Below are 24,454 nucleotides of genomic sequence, written 5' to 3'. Positions count from 1 at the left end.
AGACCTGAGGTCACCACAAACATCCCACCTTCTCAACCCTATCCCTTGCTTGAAGTGTGGTGACCCTTAGATTAAGACTCACCACAAGTCATCTCGGTCTGACAAGAGAACCAGCCCTCTGGTCCACTGGACTATGACAACTATTTATTTATTCAATGCTTGCACCTATAAGAACAGGTCAAGGGATGTGAATTCTGGAGTAACTTACCTCCATACATCCCAAAGCCTGTCTATGAAAACTTTTACTGCTCCACATACTAAACAGGAAGACCCAGATAATAATTTTATTGGAATTTATTCAGTTTGGAAGTTCAAAGATCAGATGTGAATGCTGAAGAACACTATGGATGACTTCAGTTTCTTGAAGCCAAATCATATTTAATGTTCCATGAGGCATTACAAACAGTAAGTACTTATAATCAGACACTTGGCTTTAGGACCAAACTGGTGTAAAGCATAAGTCACAAACATGAAGAAATAATCGTCACCTGCTAGTATAAATGCTACTAGAGGTAAACAATGATAAGGAAGGCAATTAAGCCTTGGTGTAATTCATTTGACAGAATGCATCATTTTGTGCATGTGCAGGCCTAAGCTTGTGCACAATCGTTTTCTCGACTTGCAACTAGAAAGGTGCGTTTCCTTGTGGTACAACGGATTGTTTATATGCTGAGTAGTTCTTTCCAGCAAAACTGCTTTCCTGACTTTAATGCAGATTCATACCACACGCAAATACTGAAAATAGGAGCAGGGATAGGACATACAACCCTTTGAGCTTACTTGGCCATTAAATCTGATCATGGCTAATCATGCCTCTTTCTGCTTTCTCCCAATATTCTTGGATCCCTTTAACCCTGAAAACGACATCTAACCCCTTCTTGAAAACATTTAGTGCTTTAGCCTCAACCGGTCTTTGGCAGAGAGTTTCACAGGTTAACCACTCTGAAGAACTGTATCCTTAGTCTGTGATCCCTGGGTTCAGGACTCCCACGCATCCAGAATATCCTTCCTGCATTTACTCTAGTTTTGTTAGCATTTCATACGTTTCTAGAAGGTCCAACCATCATTCTTCTCAGGTTGTGAATACTGTCCTAACCAATCCAGTCTTCTCTTCATACCATACCTGCCATTCTAGGAAAGTCTGGTAAACGCTTGTTGCACTCCCTCCAGTCAGATCATCCTTCTCAGATAGAGATCAAAGCTTAACACAATACTCAAGTACGATCTTGTTGCAGTTGTACAGAGCCTGAGCAAGACAGCCCTGCTCCTGTAATCAAACCCTCTCACTATGAAAACTAACATATCATTCCCTTTCTTCGGTGCCTTGCACAGCCACATGCATACTTTCAATAACTGTTGCACCTCCACCTTTTCCAGTCTATTGCCATTCAAATGATAATCTGCTCTCTCATTTTGGCTACCAAAGTGGATAATCTCATGTGTATCCACATTATCCTTACAACTTGTAACATCTTTTCCAGCGACTGCCAATCAGTACAAAATCAGGGTGGGCGAAAACACCTCCATAATTAAAAAAAAAAATCAATCTTTTTGTTGGATAATCTTTTGCTGCTCCCCATGATAACGCGGCAGCGTCAGAGAAAAGCATAATTGTCTATCAAATGGAGTGTAAGCAAGCATCGCAGCTATGATCACTACTACTTTCAGGGATTCTAAAAACGGTCACACTAGGTCATTTTCTACTAATAACAGATTAAGAAAGATCACCAAATGAGTTGGGAAAAGATTGTTTCCACTCAAAAAGCACTGACTGCTTATTTCCTTCTCTTTCCAACCCTCGTGATAATAATCTGCTTTATATCGTTATTATGTAACAACACAAATCATAAAGCTAAGACCAAATTTGTTGCTATACTTCTGACTGAATTCAGCTTTAACATAGAACAGACAACAATGTATAAAATGGTGAAATTCAAATCCAAACAGAAAAACACCATCAAGAGTTTGTTGCAAAATCAAAATCAGCACGAATCACACCCCACCATAAACTTCACAAAACTGCAAAGAAAACAAAAAGTATGAGCACTATACCTTCTCTGCACTTTTCTCACATGTGATCTGCTGGGACACAGGGGATGACGGCTGCTGCAGTTCACTCAAACCATTCTGAACACCATTTGGAATTCCTGGACTTTGATGAGGCGCGCCAGTTTCTTTTAGATTTTCAATCCTGCAACACAATGGCGTAAATACACACTTAATACATTGTTTTGGTACCCTTGGAGAATTGCTACAATACGGAAACAGGACATTCCACCCGGAAACTTATTCTATCACTTAACTAGATCCTTAATTAATCACTGACAAAATTGCTATACACACACCTTTGCCCCACATCTCTTGAGGTAATAGAAATTTATCAGATTTCAAACTAATAATTGACTGAACACGAACTTCAGTTTGCAAAAAGGAAATTAAAATTTCTAGAACTCTACACATTTTAGTTGAGAATCATAATACATTTCCCGAGAGCTGCTTGCTTTGTAGCAAGAGGAGTGCAATCTTAAAGCCACAAGATGATCGATGACTGGCCTGTGTGCACTTCTTCATATTTTCAATTTAGAATTGTTCTATTCCTGGATTGCAGTATCACAGAAAAGCATTTTTATTTCTTGAGAACTAGCAAAGTAAACAAACATTTGCTAGTAAAGCACGCTAAATTTCACTGGTCTTCTGAATTCTAGGCCTCCCAATTACTCAGGGAAAAAATTGTTTTTCTGTTTTATATGCTATTACTCACGTTCTACTTTGAGGAGTTATATTTTAAAATTTTTGTTTGATCATATTGTTGTGGTAGTTCATAAAGCCTGCCTCCTTATTTTGCCCCACATGATGTTTGGGCACCTCTCAAGCTAAAAAGCTAACTGTCTAAGAGAGAAATATTTACAGCCCTTTGTGGGCTACAGCCAACTACATTATATGGCTAGAATTGTGGGAAATAAAAATTATATTTACTCTCCATTTTAGGTAACACAAAACAATGAAAACATGTCTAGAGAATGCACCCAATAAACACCCATTTACAAATTCAACTTCATGCAAATTAATATTCTTTAAAATGTTAAATAAGCAATAATTGTATCTCTCAGGGGCTAGAGATATCACTTGCTGGAGGAGTCAAAACACTCTGGAATCAATAGTTAACTAAACCTTTTACTCAAACAGTAACTACTAAGCATGCTTGAGGGGAGCAATGTGATAATGACAACAGACCGCATGGAACTGGGACTTGATTGTGCAGCGTTCCAGAGATGTCTTCCCTTGCCAGCTCCTCTATGTAATAGTTAATAAATGTTGATGATATTCACTGACACTGGTGTGGACTACCATTTAGAAACAACCCAGAACTGATCTTAACAGTGCTTTCTCATTTCAAAATGCCATTTGTCACTGACCTCTGGGCACAGGTCTGTTGTACTTCACGGGCAAGCTTTTCACTTCCAGTATGATCTTGGTTCAAATGTCGACGAAGTGCAATTTTGGCTGGAGAAAATCTGGTGTAATCAGGAAGAGAATGACTTGGTAATCTGTCTGCTTTGTGTTTACTCAGAATGTTTGGGATGCACAGTCCATTCTCCTGGTCTGGAAATACAGTGTTGTATACATTCTGTGATTTGGAAGGAGGCCGGTTTAAAGAACTGTGAATTTCAAAAGGAGTTGCACTTCCATTAATAGAGAGTTCAGGACTCAGGCCATTCATATTTGCCATTGGAATTTTAGGACATTCAATCTCCAGTTGATATCTGTTTCTTTCTGCATCCATCTCACAGTTTTTGTTTTTGTGGTGCAGCTGAAGAGGTGTGTCATCTGATGGCATATAGGACTTCAGCTGTATTAACTCTTGCTGTCGTTGACTCTTCTCCAACTCCACAATGCTGATCTAAGAATGCCAGGGAGCAAGAAAGAGGGGAAAAAAAGCAAACAAACATTCTTAATCTTGTATCTCCAAATGCTTAAATTACCACAGCATAGACTTCAGATGTGAAACTATGAAAATGCAGGTGGAATGGCCTTGAAATACATGTTGGATTTTAGCTCAGTTAAACATTGTCAGCAGTGTTATACGGGGAGCATATTACCAGAGCCATCGCCTCAGAGACATGAAAAATAAAATGATGAATTTCATATTCAGATCAAAGTGAAAATCATATATTTTATACACAACTAAGTGATAAAAAGGTACAAAAGAACACATCAAGCCTGACATCTCCATTAAGAATGCTACAAGTCAATTATTATAACATTTCATAAAAGAGCTTCATACAAAACAATTAAATGATCCTTGAACAGAGATGATGAATACAAACAATATAAAAAGGATGCTAAAAAAAGGACAAACAAATGCAAATAAGGGGTGCTTATGCCATAAACAGTTCCCACATAAAACTGGATTTCCTAAAGAGAAATCTGTAAGCTTCAATAAACAGTGTTACTGGATGCCATCCTTTGTGAATCCAGCTGTTTCACATTAGGATCCCCCACAATTTGTCGCAGCCAGCACAAACAAACACTCTGCTAATATAGATATAAAAATAACTTTTATTTTCTGAGCAGCATTAATCATAAACTGACTTTAATCACTGTCCCAAAAAAAAAGTTTCATTTGGTCAAGTGCACAGTAATAATATCCTATGATGCACTGCAAAACAGAGACTCACACAAAAATTCAATGCTGCCAGTTATCATGATGTTTACAATCATTTTACCCATTTCCTAGTTAATACAATGTCAAGTGAGTGATGGGTGGTATCAGGGGTATGGGTGCAAAGTGTCAATTTAACATTTGCAAGACTGGCTAACTTCTCAAATAGACCATGAAATTTCCCCAAGATTTAATTATTCTTATCTGGGATAACAAAAACTTGATTCTTAAGTTACTCAACATCTTTAAATAAAGGGTTAACATTTCTCTTCTCAAATGTTTGAGGTTCTAAGTTCAGCAGCGGCTGTTTAAACCAGGAAAACAGTTTCATCAATTTCTAACCTCATGCACAGGACAATGGAGAAAGACTAGAGACCTTTTAATAGTAATTAAACAGGAAGCAAAAACCTCCACAAGTCCTATAGCTACAAAACCTCAAGTTAACTAAAAACAACCATTTCTGCAAGAGGAACGTAGCCAATTCCCATTCCCCATTTTTGTCAGCCTCAGTATCTGACAGATACAAAAGCAAAATGGCCACATTACTGGACTCTAAAACGAAAATGCTTAAGTGCACAGTGGTGGGTTGAGCATACTATAACAGTGCACTTTCCCCCAAGTCCAGCGAGTACAGAAATAGCTACCACTTAGCGTCCATCAGCATGTACTTGTGTACCGTTGCATTTAAAACTCAATACTAAACAACTGCACGTGTAAAGATCAAGTTTCTACACTCTCCTTCATTCTCAAAGGCATCTCAGATATAAATGGAACAAACAGTGCAACAATTACATCTTTCCTCCTTATCATATTGAAGGGAAGTGGTTGACAAGTTAGCGGTGTCCTTTGTGTAAAGGTGGTCTTTATTTCAATTTGCAATCAGATTCATCCAAGAGCCACTGCCTATGCAAAAATACAGACTTCTTGCTTTAGAAATGACTAAAGTAAAAGTTTGTTGCTATCTTACCTGTAGTTCTAAGCAGTGCCTTTGTTTTTCTGAGATCTGGCTCTTCAAAGTTTGTTTCTCCTTCAGCAAATTGTCCAAAGACAACGAGGACCAATCCAAATTTAGCTCTTCACATCGGGCTTTCAGCTGTAACATTGGTGACCCAAGTAAAAAAATACATTTCATCAACCTTGATCAAAATAAAATGTTGCCTTTCAAGATTCTTCATAACTTAAATTACATTACCCCAAACTCGCTTCGGGTCAACTCAAGTAATTTCATTTTAGAAATGCTGCACAGGGAAACCAAACCCTCGTTGCTAGCTAGACCACCTACTGTCTTTGAGGAGCTGCAAGGGAATAAAATAGTGGCTTTTTCAGTTTCTGCCTCTAAGGCAAAGCTGCACATCTCTACCCAGCAGCTCACAACAAACGGATGGCAATCAGAATGGAGCACAAATAATTCATTACATTCCTTGGAACCTGGAAAGAAGTTTGCTTTGTAGAAAACCATAATCACATTGCAAAAACATTAGTGTATCCAACACTACATTAAATTTAAAAATCACAGCTCAATCTAACAATAACTTGTATTGTAACATATGTCTTCTAATTGCAACTCACAACAGGGTCAAGTGGCTCAGCCTGCAGCAAGATTCAAAAATATCATGTTTTTAATTATATCCCACTCCAAACCCATGAAATAATTACCAGCTGTAGACTGTGTTTCCTGAGATCACCATTATCCTTTTCCAGCTGCTTTGTCTGTTCTTTTAGCTGCCTGTTGTGAGCGATGATCTCTTTCTGTGCTTGGAGTAAGTCATTGAATGTCATGGCCTTTATACCCAACTGCAGAGGATAAAACGAGTGATCGAAAGTATCAATTTAACATGCTCCACAACTGAGAAGGCTCTTAACAACATACTTAATCAGTGCACATGTATCTTTTTGATTTGTTCAATTAACTTTCAGCAAAAGGCTTAGTTCCAAATTCTGCATCACATTTTTGACTGAAGTAATTTGGAAAATTAACTTGTTTGTTGCTGCATTTAATACACAGTCTGTTGATTGGATCTAAAACCATACAACATAGCCAAAGCCATTCAGAACAATGTTTGTTCGGGTAAATACCTATCTTGTACTAATACTTAGTATTTTTCAGTTAAGGCAAAGTTACAAATTTGCAATATCTGACACCACAATGAAATGGTACATTGGCAACTTCCGATAACAGTAAAAATCAGCTAAAACATGGACAAGGGAACACGCAGTCCTACTTCAACTAAACAGCCTCAACATAAAATTAGAACAAAATTAGTAAATGTTATAGGCAAAAAACTACTATATTGAAATAATTCACCATATATTCTCATGTATAGGTCGGATTAAAGATTTTTTTAAAAATGCTGAAATTAGGGGGTCAACTTATACACTAGGTATTGTTTGAGGGAATGAAATTCATGCTTGGCAGGAGTCAAAAAAAAAATGGACAAACAAGAGCCAGATCTCTATATAAAATCATGAATGACAAAAGGAAAAAGAATTATGGCCAATGAATATTTATCTACAAAATAAATGTCTCCATTCCGCCTGCTACAGTAAAACGGTACTGTCATACCGTATTCCAGTTACCAGCACCATAAAACTCATGTAGGTCTACACATATGTAGACAACGTTAATAGGCATACCAATACGTGGTCAGGTCACCTACTGGGGATATTCGTGCAACACAATTTATGAAATAAAAACAGAGCAGTAAAAACTGAAAAAAAAAACCGGACTGATAGTATTTTATTAGAAAGAGATCATACACAATAATAACTTTACAAAAAACTGATATCGATAGCAAAACTCTTCTCACCATACAGAAATATTATGGATAGCTGCTAAAATAAGTTATCGATACACGCAAAAGTCCATTAGAATCCTTCAAATTCACCATCATCATCAGTTACACCACTGAATAATTCATTCCAGTCGTCTGGGTCAAACATATCGTCGTATAGATCATCTTCATTTGCACTGTCAAGGGGATCATCAATTGATTTTGTATTCACTTCCATTTGACCATAAATAGCCATCTTCCATACCATCTAAAAGCATTTACAAATATTTTGAAGGTTTTCACAATAATTTCAGTTTTCATCTCCTTCCAGGACTCAACAATCCACTCACATACAGTTGCAAATGACAGAACATGTATGTTGCCATCTTTAGTGAAGCTTTTTTTCCCCATTCTTGCATTCAAGTGAACCATTTCTTCCATCCTAAGTCCTTAAAAGGTTTCTTGATTCTAACATCCAGTGGCTGCAATATGCTCATAAGACTTCTAGGAATTACTGCAATGACATTATTGTTAAGTTCGAAGTTAATTGGTAACATTTTACTCCATGTGATCTGAAGATATCCCAAACCAGTAAGCTTTTCTCCTTTCTAAAGTCCACCTAGTCACATATTCCAGACCTCCCTAATCCAGCCATCTTCATCAACAACCCTTTTCCATGGACGAGGGCAATGCCTTTCGGAAATTTGTCTAGGCAGAGATTTCCGCTTCAAAAAAAAAATCACCAGAAGCTTTACCTTTGTTCCATCTGCCATACAAGCAAGCACCACAGTGAATCAACTCCTTTCAAGGCCAGCAATCTTAACCAAAACTGTTTTTACTCCAATCTGGTTCACAGTTCTGTTCCCTGGCACAAAGTTCATTGGGGTTTTGTCCATATTGTCGATGCACGAGAGCCTGCACCTATTTTTCTTCCAATTTCTGAATACAAAGCAATGGAACCCAATTAACCTATTAAGTTCAGCTGATAGATATTGGGCAATCTTGGTTTTCTATCTAAACACTAAAATCATACCTTTTCATAAACCCACTGTACCATCAGCACTGGCTTTTTTTTTTGCAATTTTTTTGTCATGTCATTTTTGGCACGTATTCTTATACATTGTCAAGTCATTATGCTTCCGTTCTAACGGCACAAATACCCAGTCAGCAATCTTTTCTTCTAGTTGTGACCACTTGTTCAGCTTTCTTCAGTTTGCATACTTCTGTTTTGGCATAGCCTTTACCTGTAAGGCTTTTTTTCCTCCAAACTTGTTCAAGTTTTTCATAAACACAAAACTTCCTTGCAGCTATACTATTTTGTTTTTCTTTGCAACTTTAATAACTTTTAGCTTAAACTGTGCTGTATGCTTGTTTCTTCATGATGCCATTTTGTCAGAAGAATTTGGGAGAATTTTACTTGAAGTTCAGAGTGCAACTGTACGCAGCACCTACTTCTAAGCAACTGAAGCAACAGCAGGAAGACAAGGTCTAGGCCTGCTATAAGGTACTGTAGAAATTTGCATGCACAAGTCAAATGTAAGTTTTCCATAAATGAATACATACAGTATGTATATACAGTATATATAGTTATCAACATTCAATTGAAAGATTTGAAAATCAGTGTGCAAATATATACTGGTGCGTGTAACATGTGATGCACAGGTATTGTATTGGAATCAAAAATGTGCAAATCATTCCCTTTAAGACTGCGTATATGGTCAGAAAGAGGGCCCTGAAAATCTAGGACTGACTTACACAACAGTTATATGAAATAGACCACTTTTGGGCCAAAATAAGAGGTCGACCTATAGACGAGTATATACAGTATATCCATGAAGACTGTTTCCTTCTACTCTAACTTTCACTGACAAAAATGGTTAACGTTGGTCCCTTTTATTTAAAATCAAAGAAACCCTAGGCAAATCATTCAAACAACTCATGAATAATAAGTAAAGAAATATGCTATGAAAGATTAGCTTTCCTTTTTGTTGATAATTTTGTGAAAACCATTTTATGCTATACTCTAAAACAGTATTCCAATTAAATCAGTTATGAAATAGTACTCTTTTATACTTCTTGGTTTAATATTCTGCAAGCCTCATTCAGGATTCTCTTTTCATTGTCTTGATGTTTCTTGACTTCTTCACAGATGCCCTGTGGCGAGGACAGCGCTAGTAGAAACACTAGTTTTAGCTCATCACAACTCTATATTCCACAAGAAATCCTCTGGGCAGATATAAGAGATGAACAGCGAGCATCATTTCTTCATGGCTGACTGAAGGCTGAGCCACTGCTTCCAATGCACGTCCTTACATATTGCAGAAGTGCCCATTTTTCTTTTTAAAATGTTAGGTTGGTAACATGGTAAAGGTCTCTCTATTCCATCCATTGCATCAACTCTTCAGTGGAGGCAGACAAAATCTCAAATGGCTGGGACTAAGGACTCTCAAGTGAAATTCTTCTTACTAAAAAGGGCAGTTGAATCTCAATTCAATTAACTTTGAGGGGTATAATTACAGCCAGATTCATGGACCTACAGAGTATGGAAACTGACCCGTTGGACCATGCCGACTATATACTTTTTCCATGGGTAAAGATGGGAGCACAAAACCCAAAAGAACAGAATTTATTGCGTCCAACAAAAGCAACCAAATAGACAATGCCCATTTTGTCTCTAACATCATGACTTTTCCTCAGAACTCCAAGGAGTTGAACCATTTGAAAACATAAATTTCTCTTTTGCTGATAAAATGGGAAACTAAATTCTATACTTAGAAAACCTTCCTGGCTCAGTAACTTTCAAAGTTATAGAGGTGGCCACATAACTTATACCTCTTCAAGTTTTTGCTGAAAAAGAAGCCTGACTTCTTCTTTCTGTGTCTGACAGTGCCTGAACAATTGCTGCGCTGTTCCTGTCAACTGCATGTTCTTCAACTGCAAAAAAAAAATTACTTGGTGTTAATTGCAAACTGAAGGGTTATCATTTTCTCAAATTCAAACATCAAACAATTCCATCAATTTCTACACTAAGTCTGGTCATGCTAAGGGTTGTCATGCTAAAGTTAATTTGCTTCTGTTTTAAAAGAAAAGTAAAGTAATGAAACAAGAGATTTTCTCAAGGATCTTTTTAGAAAAATCCTAGATTTCTCCTAATGGCATTATTAAGTGTGAACTTGAGTTTCTTGACATTGCATGAACTGTCCTTCCTGGTGAACATTCCAAAAGGAAATCAAGTCCTCTGCTCCACTTAAGACATCAAATCAAAATTAAGACTCTGATCACAAAAAGAAATTTGTCCTTTGCACAAGTACCTGTAGAGGGCGTAAATAATAACAAATTAAACCTCAGAGCTGCAGAGGAAGTGAAAAATGAGAGTGAGGAAAATAAAAAGCATAGGACCAGTAGGGGTGGATGAGCAAGGAGGTGGTGGTAGTGATGGGGGAAGGTTGTTCACAACAGAGCAGAATAAAGTGACGGGGTGGGGAATAGGAAATAGAAAATCAAATTAGATATGGCAGTGCTTGCCGGGTGCTGGGCAGTTAGTGAAGTTTTGATCTGGTAAAAGAACTTATCAATTCCACCTACACTCACTTTCGCCGAGATACTATGCAGTAAACTTAACTTCACTAGTTGGCCATACATAGCTGCATGCAAACTTTGCATCCAAAAGCTTTGACAAGGTATCCTGTCCTTTTAAGCAAATCATACAAGTTTCACTGACTATCAGAATTTAATGAAGAATGACCAAGTGTTGTACCTTTTCCTGATCCAACAACTGCTGTAAGTTTGACTTGTACTGAGGTGTCTTCATATATGCCATAAATTGAAGATACTGTAACCTGAAAGACTCTGTATTTGACCAAGATTAGTTAATACATTATCTTCTTTAAAATGAATACATCCCTAAAATTAAAACATATTAAACTGAAAAAACAACTTCATGTACTTGGAAGAAAATTTTCAGAACGTTAACAGTATTTTGAATTTTGAAGAATCCAGAACACTTGATTGATTTATTCAATAAAGTAATTGACGAAATTACAAAAGTTGTCTTTCCAAGTACTTAAATGGAAACTTTAGAAGAAGAAACATTAATAGTTTAGCAATAAAAAGGACATGTAAATCAAATTCAACAACAGAATTTAAAACCTGGTCACTTCTCCAAGTACTGCATCAATACAGTTTACACAAGTGCACTTTGAAGATGATGAGTATTAATGCACAATGTACTCTATCACTCCATGCTAATGTGTGTCATCTGGTAGAGCCACACTGTTCTTCCCACAGTCAGCTTTCACTCTGGCAACATACAAAGCAGATGCAATAAAGTAAAATAACTGGAGGGTAAAAATCAGAGTCATAGTTACAACAGGAGGAAACAGCAAGGCAGTCCAACATCCAAGGAGTAATAACTTGACACTTTGACACCAAAGAAAATAATTTATGGGAAACTGCCTACCATCACCAAACCTCAAGTACCAGAATTCATCCTTAAAACATTCCATTCACTGCATCCATAGGACCAAGCCCCACTGATCAAAAGTAAATCACATATTGTGGAATTAGAAATAGTTCCCCATTCCTCAATTTCCTTCAACCTTTCCACCTTCTTATATCGACAATAGCAGCCTGAGCCAATATATTTCGGCTGTAATCCACTGTCGACAGAATCTATTCCTTGCTCAACAAAATGAAAATGAAAAGACAGACATGAAGTAACTAAAATTCTCTGGCCAACTACCAACTCATGCTATTCATTCCTAATAAATATATCCAGCTTCAAATCTGTGAACCCAGCTGGTGATCGTCTCAAGCAGCGCTGGGCATGACTAGCTCACTTCAATGAGTTTCTTCCACTTTTGCAATATTTTTCACTTGTACAATTTATCTTTTTAATAGAACATTAATTGCAAGCCTTCATGACCTCAAAGATGAATTTTTCTCAACAGTTATACATCATGGAAACCAATCTTTCAGTCCAACTCGTCCAACACTTGAAAAAAGTGTCCTAATCTGATCTCGTCCCATATTCTTCAACATCTTACAGTTGGCGTCCCAGCTTTAACCTCCACAAGCATCAACTGCATGTTGCTTATTCATCCATATGAACATCTGCATTTCAACATTGTCTATCCTTTCCCAACTCTACTAACTAAATGCTGCAGCATTGCCATTTCAAAATTTGAAACTTTCTCTAATTCTACACTTTGCTTCTTCGTCCCTTTGCAATTCTCCACTACCCCCAATCCTTGCACCAATACCTATGCTTGCTCCCAAAATCTTGGCAATTCACCATCAGCAATTCGCTTCCCTGCAAAGTGATGGAGAATTTTCTATTCTGTTCCTTATGATGTGCTGCTTTTCACCAATCTCTCTAAAATATTGCTTTTGTTCTCCCATTCTAGACTAACTTCATACTTCTTTAAAAAGGCAAAAAAAAAACAACATAAAAACTTCATCCTAACTTGGTTCAGATAGATGTAATGGAGTTAAAAATAAACACAATTTTACCAGCAGCATCCCATGTGGTTGGGTTATACAGAAGGGGGATACTTTTGCCTTGGAGATTGCAATCTTCAGCCAAGATCAACGAAGGTTGCTCAGCTTCAAAGGTCTATCCATTCATTTGGCCGTAACAGAGACCTGTCACATTGCATCAGTTTCTGGTTAATAAAGTGCAAGCAGTCTAATGGATTTTATTCCTGCCAGCTTTCTTCATAATTTTAAACTAGAGCAAAAACAGGTCAGCTGGTTTCATCCACGAAGGAACCATTACTACTAAATGTACTTAAACTCACTTTTGCTAAGGCACGAGGGATAAAAGTCCTATGGCCCAGTATTCAAACCAAAGCTTCAAAATAAAAATAAAAAATCACTCCTTTAAAAATAAAAGATCTTTGACCAGGACACCCAAATTTACAATCAGCACTATTTCAGTCTACTTCACATAAGCTCATGTCAATGTGGTAAGCAAGCTACAATCAGTATCTACAGGTCAGTGTTACTAATCCTCAAACACCAGTGACTGAAATGTTAAGAATCTACTTGGCTAATGAAAGAATTTCTCACTGTAATTGTAGCATTACTTAAACTTACAGAAGTTCTCATGTCATGTCAAGAATTCAAACATTATCCAAGTCACTGACATTTATTCAAACTAACAAGCCCAAAAATGTTAATTTCAATTTCCATCTTTGGTTCCTTTCACATAACTTCCAAGAAATTGACTAACTATTTATTGCAACCATTTACACCAATTCCACACTCTTAAATGTACAATTACATAGGCACAGTTTTCACACCATAACCCTGCTCAAATCATGTGCGCAAATATACACTTCTTCCTTGTGTCTATTCTTGAAGTAGTTAAAATGGTTATTTTTTGTCCTGTAAATGAACAAACTAAGGTTCTACAGTGCAATTTGCATTGTACTTCAAACATTTGCTCCATAATGGAAACCAGAGTTGCAACATTAAATACCTGTAAATCTGATTTGTAAGCAAGGGATCTAAGCTGCATTTCAGAGACATTGAAAAGGACAAGTTATGACAGTTTGAGACAGTGTGGCCAACCTGAATGTAGCCTATTTTGTGTTGACAAGAGACTTTTGAGTTTTCCAACAGGTAGATAATAGAAGGAATAAAATCGATTAATTAATTTCCTTAGTCACATCAAGAGCAAAATGGATACAATAAGCACCAAAATCTCAGTGATTGATACAGGTTTGTTAACCAATCATCTCCAACTTGGAGTTTGAAAGCGACAGTGATAGCATTTTAATTCCAACTGGAGAGTAACAAAGTTTACAAAAAAAGAGTTAGGTTTCTTCAAATAGAACTGAAGATGCAAATGATCAATTAAACTGTATAGCTATAATTACATCAAGTAGGTCCAGTCAAGAACGGGACTGGAGAATTATGTCAGGTGAAAATAATTGGAAAAGGCTGAAGAATTGGGCAATTTGAATTCTGGTAAAACTAAAGTGAAGTTGCAGGAGTTAGAAAATGGAACTACAGTAACAGAGATTAAACAAAATACAGATGAACCTCAAGTATCTGAATATCAATTATCCGAATTTCAGATTATCCCAAGGAGATCTCAATATCCCAGTAGAACCATTACATCAAACAGCTATTTCAACCTTGATCTTGTCTTTTGTTTGCAATGATTAAAAATGAACTTGGCTTATTGAAATGCTACGGAGAACAGTCCTGGACATCGATGGGAGCCCAGGCACTGTCTCTAAATGACAGACCTCTCGCTCTCTCTCTCTCTCTCTCTCTCCCACATTTCCCCTGGGAGTTCTATAGGAGTGAAGCCTAAACCTCCCTTCCCTAGATAATCTATCCAACATTGTCCTGTACATGGCAGAGGTGGAACTTCTAAAAAGGTTGCAGCAAAAGGTTGTGTGCATGCTGTTTGAAGACTTACCCCACAGCAGTCTTACTGGGGTGGGAAGAGAGGGGGCCAGGGGTTCGGACAGTGGGCAGAATTGGGGCGGGGGGCTCACATGTGGTGTGCTGCTGCCTAGTCTACTGAACAGGGAGCAGACTTAACAGAAAAATCCCGAGCCACAGAGGAAATCAATTTACCCAACGAAATAATGCGCACCCATTTAATTCGGATAATCAAGGTTCCTCTGCAATGCTGGCACCTTGATAACTGCTTGAATAGCAGAAAAAAACAACGATTTGTGTAATTAAGATCGAATAGCCATAAAATTACATGTAGACAAATATCAAAAAGCAGCAGTACATACCTAGCAGCTTTTGTAGTGCAGGTGGTGTAGGACCCAGTAAAAACTGATTGGGTGAATAGCGTTGCACTTTGGGAGGTAGTTGGTAAAATGGACTATGAGGTGACTTGTACGCATCTGAAAAATGAAATCAGCACAAAATTTTCACAAACTAACAGTTATAATCAAGTCTAAACCTGATGGCAAAACAAAATATCGCTCAGGCTTGAATATAAATCATCATTTAAAACTACTAAAATATTACTGCAATACCTGCACTAATCATATCTCCAGCAACATGAAATTAACACTGGACTTCATCTGTGCAATTAGAATATTTGTAACAAAACGTTTGTCTTATAATGTTAAAGTACAAAATCAAAAAAGGAAATAAAATACTTAATTGGCATGAGAAATTTTTTAAATTTAGTTTCAGATCATGAATTCGTGATTAACATCAATATTTTAAATGCTATTACTGTCCACTTCCATTTATGCATCCAGATTGTCCTTATTCTATAAAATTTACATGTCTTCTAACAGTTGATATAAGATTCATCAGCAACCACTCAAAGTGATGAAATTTAGTGATCACGTATCTTTATAAACATGTAATAAATACCACATTCTGGTAAGGATATCCTTTTAAGTGGGGACCTGCAATCTGTACATATATTGCAGGAGAGAGCGGACATTCAAAATGTGTAGTATAAAGTACACTTTTAAAACTATAGGATAAATCAGTGAGCAATCAGGTTAACATCCAAGTGCAATAAAAGTTCAGTTAACCCTTTTCAAAACTTGCACAGCAACCTCTCCCAAGAATCATTTAAGTTGTGGAACAACTGAAGTGATTAGTTCATCTAAACTATGTACTATTCGTACATCTGTAAACCATTAGAAAGGAGGAGGAACATTCAGGACAGCCACAAACGAAGCATCATATTAGTCAATTAAAAAATATTCAGTCCAACTGACTAAGAAGCAAATTATCAAGGACAATTTTTGAGATGTATCTTGCTTGAACCCCAAACAAATATGCTCACCTTTCTCGGTAAATTCAGAAACCTATTTCATTACACTTTGAGTGAACACAACTCTAACATTTAAGACAACACACAACTACAAGCACAAACTCAGCAGATCAAGCTTTAAATTGTCGACCCATATTGAGTAAAACAAATTGGACCTAAGGTTTAACTTACCCTGAGGTGAGGATGCTGACAGAGTCTGCGCATGTAAAAGATCCAGTGCAGATTGATTTGTCTTGGTATTCCTTGCAGTGCTCATTTTCTTGGGGCGGCCTCTTTTTCTAACTGCAATTCTCTTGCTTTTATTAATTATCTTGCTCTTCCGTGGTTTCGCAGGTGAAGATGCTTTTTTGATCCCGGTTACCCCAATTTTATCCTCTTCAGGACCAGAATCCTGCCAATGATAATTGTGACACCATTAGACTAAAAACAAAATACAATATCCATTCACTGTTAACACAGGAAGTCACAACATACTTGTGATTCTAAGTATGTAATGCTTCCTCTACCATATTCCAAATGTTTTCAACCGTGCCAATTATATTAAGCCTAGCAGTTCAAAAGGTGAAATGGGCCAACAAATAGTCATTTAAATATTTAATTTTTTCTGACTCAGCACCACTTTGATAATTAAAAAGCTAAATTAATCTACACAGTAAACATTCAGTTCATCATAAACATCTGCAATAGTTCCAACCTGAAATAAATCAAGGAGGAGCAAATTACATTGTCAATGATGAACTGCAAATTACAGCTCCCAAAAAAACTTTTTGCAATGGCTTCAAGGTTGGATAATCTGCTAAAATGTATTTCATTCAAACTGAATGTAGAGCATACCTTGGTTGGAGTCGTTGTACTACTTTTATTTTCTTTATTTTCCTTTTGTTGTCTGCGTCTAGCTGCCTCTTGTTCCTCCTGTAAAAATTGTTACAACTATAATTCGAAATACATAAGCGAAGTGCGGGAAGAGATAGTGGGAAATTGGATTTGCAATGTACTGTACATTTCAGATAATTATATTTGCAGAATCCAAGAGAGAAACAGATATGTTACATTTAGTAGAACCTTCACTAACTTGAAATACATGAGGTTTGCACACAGTTGGCAACAACTTTAAAAACGACTCACCCTGAGTTTTGGATTTTTGAGACTAGAAAAGTAGTTTTCAAGCTGAAATGAAAAAGAAAAGAAATGTTTTGTTTTCTTATTGTTATGCCTCAAAAAAAGAGAGTATCATTGCCAGTTAGATGATTTGGCAAACAGGCTATGGATCCAACAAAAGCCAAGACAGGTGTACCCAACCCTTTCAATCCAAACCCAGGCATACTTATCAAAATAAGGATAACCACACTGAAGACCACAAAAACACTTAGCTCTAGCAGCAAGATCCATCTCCCTCAATAAAGTGTACCACCACGTATGAGACATTTTTTCCAGATAGAAAAGCTATGCAATATTCTTCGGCTCTAAGTGTAACTGAAAGAAACTAGACTTCTTGCAGTAGGCCATGCTCAACTCACTGAAAACTTGCACAATCAGCCCAGCCAGTGGTAATAGTAGAATCCCCAGTACTTCAAAAACAATCTTGACATTGATTCAACCCATCCACATTCCCTTTTATATTAAACTGAACTGAGACATTTTTCAGTCAAGGAGGAAAACTAGAATTGCTATTATGTATAAAGTTACTACAGCATACACAGGTCAAAACACTCTACTGGAAATAAATCAATTTAACTACAAGAGCTTGAAGATTTCTGGAAGGAAATGCAGCTTTAAAAATATGAAAAAGTTTAAGCTCATACAATGTTTTACCTTCTGTAGCATATCTCCACAACATTTAGAAGAATTATTCAGCTGCAATCCCACCAATCATATACTATTTAAACCACAGCAAAAGTCATGAATGACATCACTCCCTCCCAATGCCTGTGAACAATTACTGACACATACCAGCAACTTAAGCAACACATAATCATACTTACTATTGTCCGATCAATTGTATGCAGGTAGTAGGAGACTGGTTTACCAGTCCATGAAACGGAGCCTCGCAATGGTGATAACTCCACAACTCTCATGATAGTGCCAATGTCTTTAAAGCGCAAAAACAAACATGTCTGTCATACATTATTGGAATCTGAACTATTAGATATTACACAAATTCAAAATTGTTTACTGTAACTTGTCCAAATTACTAACAATGAACAAACTTGAGATAATTGAAGAAACTCCAGAATTTGCTTCAATTTGAACAAATATATCCCAATGTGTCATTTATTCAAAAAAAACCTGAAATTTTACATCTAATATTTATAATTATCAACATCACTTAAGATGTCAAAGTTTTATAAAGATAACTTGCAGCTTAAAAGAAGACATTTTCAAAATCTTGCTTCAAAACAGAATTATAATTTCAACATATGACAGATTTTTCTCCTGTCTATATTTGAAGTGTTTTATGTCAACGTCAAAGTCAACGTCAATAATGCCAAAATCTCATCCTAAACTTCACAGGCTACTTTCTGTCCCATGACAAATTCTGCTGGCTCATAATCCATTGTTCGCAACTCCAAATGTATGCCAGTCATATGGAGCCTAGTGTAACTATCTCAGTGATTTAATCTACGACAATTACATTCTAGCCTTGACCATCCATACCCTACACTGAAGCCAAGTTTTCAAATATCTTGGCTCTATTTTCTAGGCTTCCTTCCCTGATCACGTTTTCAACTCTCTCAACTCTTTGATTATCACCCTGTACCAGGCTCCGCTTTCTTAAAATCCTCAGATTCCCCTACAAGACATTAACAGCAAAACCTTGCATCTATGTAATTGTATTAAAACTGTATTAAACTCTCAAAACCCTGAGCAACTTCTTTTTCAGTGCTAATTAATGTTCTACAATAAGGCATCAAATTGGTACCACACAGAGAGGCTATTGGTCCCATCAAGTCTGCACCAACTCACCGAACAGCATCGCACTGAGTCCAACTTCTCCACCCTATCCACATAACCGCACATTAACTATTCCTAAAGCCACCTAACCAAGACACCCCTGGACACTATAAGCAATGCCCAATCGACCTAACCTGCACATCTTTAGACTGTGGGAGGAAACCAGAGCACGTGGAGCAGACATGGGGGAACATGCAAACTCCACATAGGCAGTTACCCAAAGCTCAAATTAAGCCTGGGTCACTGGTACGGAGGCGCAGTAGTACTAACCACTGTACCACTATGCTTTGCACCAGTTGAACAGCAACTTGTGCATGCTGTTTGGAATTTCTGCTGAAGAGCTTACGAAGGGTTGTGTAGGTGACCCAAAGGTGCGATACATAAAGGGGATTTTGATTTTCTGCAAGAAAAAAAAATCAATTTGGATTTCACGGAACAATACTTGTTCCACGACCAACACAGTGACATCAGCGCCAATTTCAAATAGAAAAGGGAACTGCATGGAAAGGTCACACAATTAGTAAATATAAAATCTGCTGGAACTAACTTAGGCTAAGAAAGAAACCAAGCTAAAGAAAAACTTACCACTTAAGTTCCGACTGTTTATTCTGAAGTTTAATGGTGCAAAAGGTTTGGAAGAGACAATTTTGCCACCTGGAACAACGGTAATTAATGACATTGCTCAAAATGTACTTCACACCTTTTGACATTTAAAAACAATGTTTACACAAAATGAAGAATCCATAAAATTCCATTTTTGCATAAAAAGTCTTGAGTAGAGCATAGGTTTCAAATTCTACCTTGCATTAAATGGCACATTTCCTTACATGCCCATCATGTAAAGCTCCATGAATAAGACTAAACAGAAGTAGACTGCTTCCAATGACTGCACAGGTGGAATGTGGTGACAGGATGATTAAAATCAAGGAGGAAATTTAGGACTGGCTGGAGGATAAACCTTAAACAACACAACCACCCGCTTGTCAAGTCGTTTTAATTTGGTGTGCCGTCATACCTGTATTCACCTATGGGAACATGGAAACAGCAGCAAACTAAGCTGTGGCATAATTTATTCCCAACTTTAATTCACCTGTGACATACATTCATTAGACCAGGAGTAAGCCATTTGGCCTCTGCAGTCGACTGTGCCATTTGCTAAGAATATCACTGTCCAATTTTGACATCAACTGCCCTCGTCTTTGTATTCCCTCTTCCTGCTGATTGATTTAACTCAACAATGTATCTATCTCTGCCTTAAAATTCTAACAACTCCCAACTCTGATAAAGTTTCTCCTGATTGGTCTTAAATGGGAGATCCATTATTTTTCAAATGTTTCCCTTAGTTATCAACTTGCTCAAAGGGAACCATACTTACAAGCATCTCTGACTTACTTCTAATGTTTTCTTAAATAAAGATTAAAATTGTACATGGTACTTCAGATGCGGTCTCACCAACCGCAGGCTTCCAGTCACAAAAGCAATTTTTGACCTCTCTCTAGCCAACTTTGGACCCAATTTGCAAAATTTGCTCAGAGCTGATGGGCTCCTACTCAAGAGACTGTTCAAAACACAAGCTCTTGTCAAAAGCCTTACTGAAGTGCATGTAGACTAGATCCACTGCACTATCCTCATCCACACATCTAGTCACCTCCATTCATGGGATATGGGCACGCCAACAATTACTGCTCATTCCTAGCTTTCCACAAAGTTAGTGGTGAGTTGCCTTCTTGAGCTGTTGCAGTCCACATGCTGTCAGTTGACCCACAATGCCATTAGGGAGGGAATTAAATGTGTTTGACTCAGGAACATTGATATATTTCCAAGTCAGGATGGTGAATGGCTTGGAGGAAATCTTGCAGGTGGTGGTGTTCGCATGTTTCCACTACTTATAACCACTTCGATCTAAAACAACATGCTTTTAAAAAAATCCTTAGAGAGCATCTTTATAAATTTCTGCAGGGGATATTGGAAACAGTACACAATACTGCTCACTGAGCAAAAGTGGTGGAAGGAGGAATGCTTGTAGATGTGGTGCCAAAACTGTGAAACTGCACTGATCCAGGCAAATGGGGAATCTTCTATCAGACTTCTGACTTGTGCATGAGAAAGCTCTTGAAAAACTCAAACTTGTCAGCAAGTCATGCAAACCTCTCCAAGTGAAGATTAATTCTGTCCACCAGAAAGGTTTTCCACTACCACTGATGTTAGACTCACTGTCTAATAATTCCCTGGTTGAGCCCCATAACCCTTCTTTAATAATGGTACCAAATTAACAGTCCTCCAATACCCTGGCATTCCCACTCCCTCCAGAGATGGATTTCAAAATTAACGTCAGCACCATTGTCATCTCATGCCTTGGTTCCCAATGCAGACTGGGAGACCTGTCAAAGATACAGCTTTGGTTTGGCATCTTGTCAAAAGCCTTCTGGAAATCCAAGTACATCACATCTTCAAGTTCAATTTTAATCTATTCTGCTCATTAATTTATTAGAATTTTCTGCAAAAGTTGGCAAAGATGACTCTCAAACTATGTTCATTCTGCTTATTAGCACGGAGGTTTTCTTTATGCCATATAACCTCATTAATAAGTTTCTAGTAATTCCTGATAAGTTATTAATGTAAAACAATCTGAACAAACTATATCAATAATATGCCTACAAGAACAGGTCAAAGAGGCTGGGAATACCGTAGGAAGTAACTCATACTCGTATTTCAAAAAGCCTATCCAGCAATCAATGAAGCGCAAGTCTGCATGATGGAATACTCTTCGCTTGCCAGAACAAAAAGTCTTGATCACGACTGGGGATAGTGTAAGAGGAACTGCAGGTACAAAAACAAAAGGGGAGCGATTTTGGGTGGGAAGAGGCGTGGGTAGTAAGGTTAGGATAGGTGAATACAGGTAGAGAGTATGACCGGATTGGTTGATGGGAGGCAACAGTGTGTACCATCTTCAACTCATCATGGCTTCTTCAGTAGCATCTTCTAAAGGCATAATCTCCAACACAATGAACAATAACAGTAGCAGATAGTCAGGAACACCAAAGTCCACTCACACAAGGCAAACACCATCCTGACTTGGAACTACATCAGTTTCTTCACGATCATCATCAAATTACAATGTTGAAACTTCTTCCTGAGAGCACCGTGGACTTCACACAACTGTGGCAGTTCAACATGAATGTTTGACATCACCTTCTGAAGGGCAATTAGACATGGACAAAATTGCTGGTTTTACATCTTGGGAAATAATTTTTTGAAACTAGAGTACCATCCAGCTCGAGAAAATAGACTTGATTTGGCAACTATAGGCAGTTCTATTCAGTTGTTGTTATTTGATATTTTCACATCTAACCATGGTATTATCAGGATTGAAAGAATTAATGCAGCAACTTGCAGAATTTTGAAATTCTGCGTAACTTACATAATAAATGTAATGTAATATAAATTTATCCATAAAGGGAATAATCAATCTGACAATATAAATTAAGTTCAAGCACAAACAAAAATCAACATGAGATGTCACATTTGAATGATTTTTAACAGTAGGGGATCAACAGTGATACTGGTTTGAGCTATCAAATTTCTACTGATTATAAAAAGTTTTAATTATTATTACCTTCCTTCATGTTCGCAAATCGCTCCTTCAGCTGGTGATCCACCTCAGGGCCAAAGGCAAAATTATTCACAAACACGACGCTGCAAATTAAGATTTTAAATATAATATTTCATCATCAACCACAAGATAAAACAGCGTGCATTGTAATAATGAATTTTGGCAATTATTAAATGACATCCTGATAAATGTCATTAGAAAAATCCTTACATGACTGAAATCTGGCTTTTTTTTGGTCAAAACAATAGTATTTAATGCAATTTACAGAAAATCGTACTGAAATCAGTGAGCTAAAGCTAAGTTCAGTTGTTTCATTTGAATGAGGAGTTACAACATTGACTTCTGTAATCATTATGTTTAGTAATTATTGATCTCGCTTTATACTGGGTTACTGTTATCTTCTTGTTACATTTATTTTTTTAAAAGCCTAGGTACCTGATGGATGGTAACGAATTGTAATCTTTGACCCAACGTTGGCAACCGTGTTTCTTGATTGTTAATGATAAATTATACCTGAATTTCATTTAGTTCAAAAGCATACCTTCACATCTGGTAAGTTTGAGATAGCCCTTTAACCTTTCAAAACAGTTAACTGCTTTGGTGAATTTAAATTAACACTTCAGCCTTCAATTATCAAATGTGTTTTTTCAGTTCTTGTGCAATTTGAGATGTACAAAGTATTCCATGACAGCAGGTAATAGGTATATAGATACTTATGCTCCACCTAAACAAAAATCTTATGTACACCAACCGTAGTTCTATAGATTTAATGTCATATAAAAATGACTTTTAAAAAAAAACTTTGATCCCAATTCCTGTATTCTTGTTTCTGTCTGCAAAAATCTTAAATTGTTTACAATAGAACCATGTATAGGCAAACAAAAGAATCCTACAGCTAACACATCATTCCTGCAAAATCTCTGTTAGCTTTATTCAATAGATGATCTCCTTTCAATCTCTTCTGCACATACAAGATCTCAGTCTGGAAACATCAGGTTTTTTTTTTAAAAAAATGCAGCAACTGAATTAGAGAGTTAATCACAGTTATTATGTATTGTCCAAGTCTGCATAAAGCAAAATACGGCCAGAGGATCAGTTAAGATTTTCTCATATCAGATCCAAGGCTTTTTATCTCCGTGCTAGATTACAACAATTTCCCCTGTCAACACAAAGAGAGTGACCATAATTTATGTTTTTCATTATGCCTGGAACTTGTAAATAATAGTGGGCAGCACACTTCTAGCTGACTTTAAAAAATGTAATTGATACAGTTCGATTGCATTGATGCTTTGGACAGAAGCCATATTACCTTTTGCCCAGAGAGCCTTTGCTGAGGTTTAACCATGGGTAAACCCATTTAAAGATGAATTGGACTATTTTCAGGTGAAGAGGGTTGCATGCAGCCTTTTTTCAATGCATCCACAATTTTTTTTTTAAAAAAACCACCAAAAGGGACTGTCATGCTTAAGCTAGAATCTGCTATCCAAGACAACCTAGCTCATAAAATTTTCTAAACTAACTGCAGAGAGAAAACGTTCATCTTATAAAGTGCAGCTAAACGCAGTATTCTATGTCTGGAGGCTTGGCTTGCCCCAGATACACCAAACACAACATGAAAATAGTTTTGAACTGATGTTTGATCAACCCAAGTAACATGTAATAACCAACTGCTTCAATATGAGTCA

General features: G+C 37.0%; 1 protein-coding gene across 2 annotated transcripts in view; it reads right to left on the bottom strand.

The window, feature by feature from the left end:
* Nucleotides 1-24,454, bottom strand: part of dot1l (DOT1-like histone H3K79 methyltransferase) — a 97,971-nt gene that overhangs the window by 36,198 nt on the left and 37,319 nt on the right. For both annotated transcript variants that reach the window (XM_060846057.1, XM_060846058.1), the window contains exons 9-21: nucleotides 22,773-22,852; nucleotides 19,742-19,810; nucleotides 18,187-18,293; nucleotides 17,330-17,371; nucleotides 17,039-17,116; nucleotides 16,376-16,595; nucleotides 15,195-15,308; nucleotides 11,192-11,283; nucleotides 10,267-10,368; nucleotides 6,320-6,457; nucleotides 5,631-5,756; nucleotides 3,417-3,901; nucleotides 2,053-2,191 (exon numbers count right to left, since the gene is read on the bottom strand). In XM_060846057.1, the coding sequence (XP_060702040.1) occupies nucleotides 2,053-2,191; nucleotides 3,417-3,901; nucleotides 5,631-5,756; nucleotides 6,320-6,457; nucleotides 10,267-10,368; nucleotides 11,192-11,283; nucleotides 15,195-15,308; nucleotides 16,376-16,595; nucleotides 17,039-17,116; nucleotides 17,330-17,371; nucleotides 18,187-18,293; nucleotides 19,742-19,810; nucleotides 22,773-22,852 (1,792 nt within the window). The remainder of the gene's footprint in view (nucleotides 1-2,052; nucleotides 2,192-3,416; nucleotides 3,902-5,630; nucleotides 5,757-6,319; nucleotides 6,458-10,266; nucleotides 10,369-11,191; nucleotides 11,284-15,194; nucleotides 15,309-16,375; nucleotides 16,596-17,038; nucleotides 17,117-17,329; nucleotides 17,372-18,186; nucleotides 18,294-19,741; nucleotides 19,811-22,772; nucleotides 22,853-24,454) is intronic.

The sequence above is a fragment of the Hemiscyllium ocellatum genome, chromosome 28 (assembly GCF_020745735.1).
Source record: "Hemiscyllium ocellatum isolate sHemOce1 chromosome 28, sHemOce1.pat.X.cur, whole genome shotgun sequence".
NCBI classification, from domain to species: Eukaryota; Metazoa; Chordata; class Chondrichthyes; order Orectolobiformes; family Hemiscylliidae; genus Hemiscyllium; species Hemiscyllium ocellatum.
This window is presented reverse-complemented; position numbering and strand designations above follow the sequence as displayed.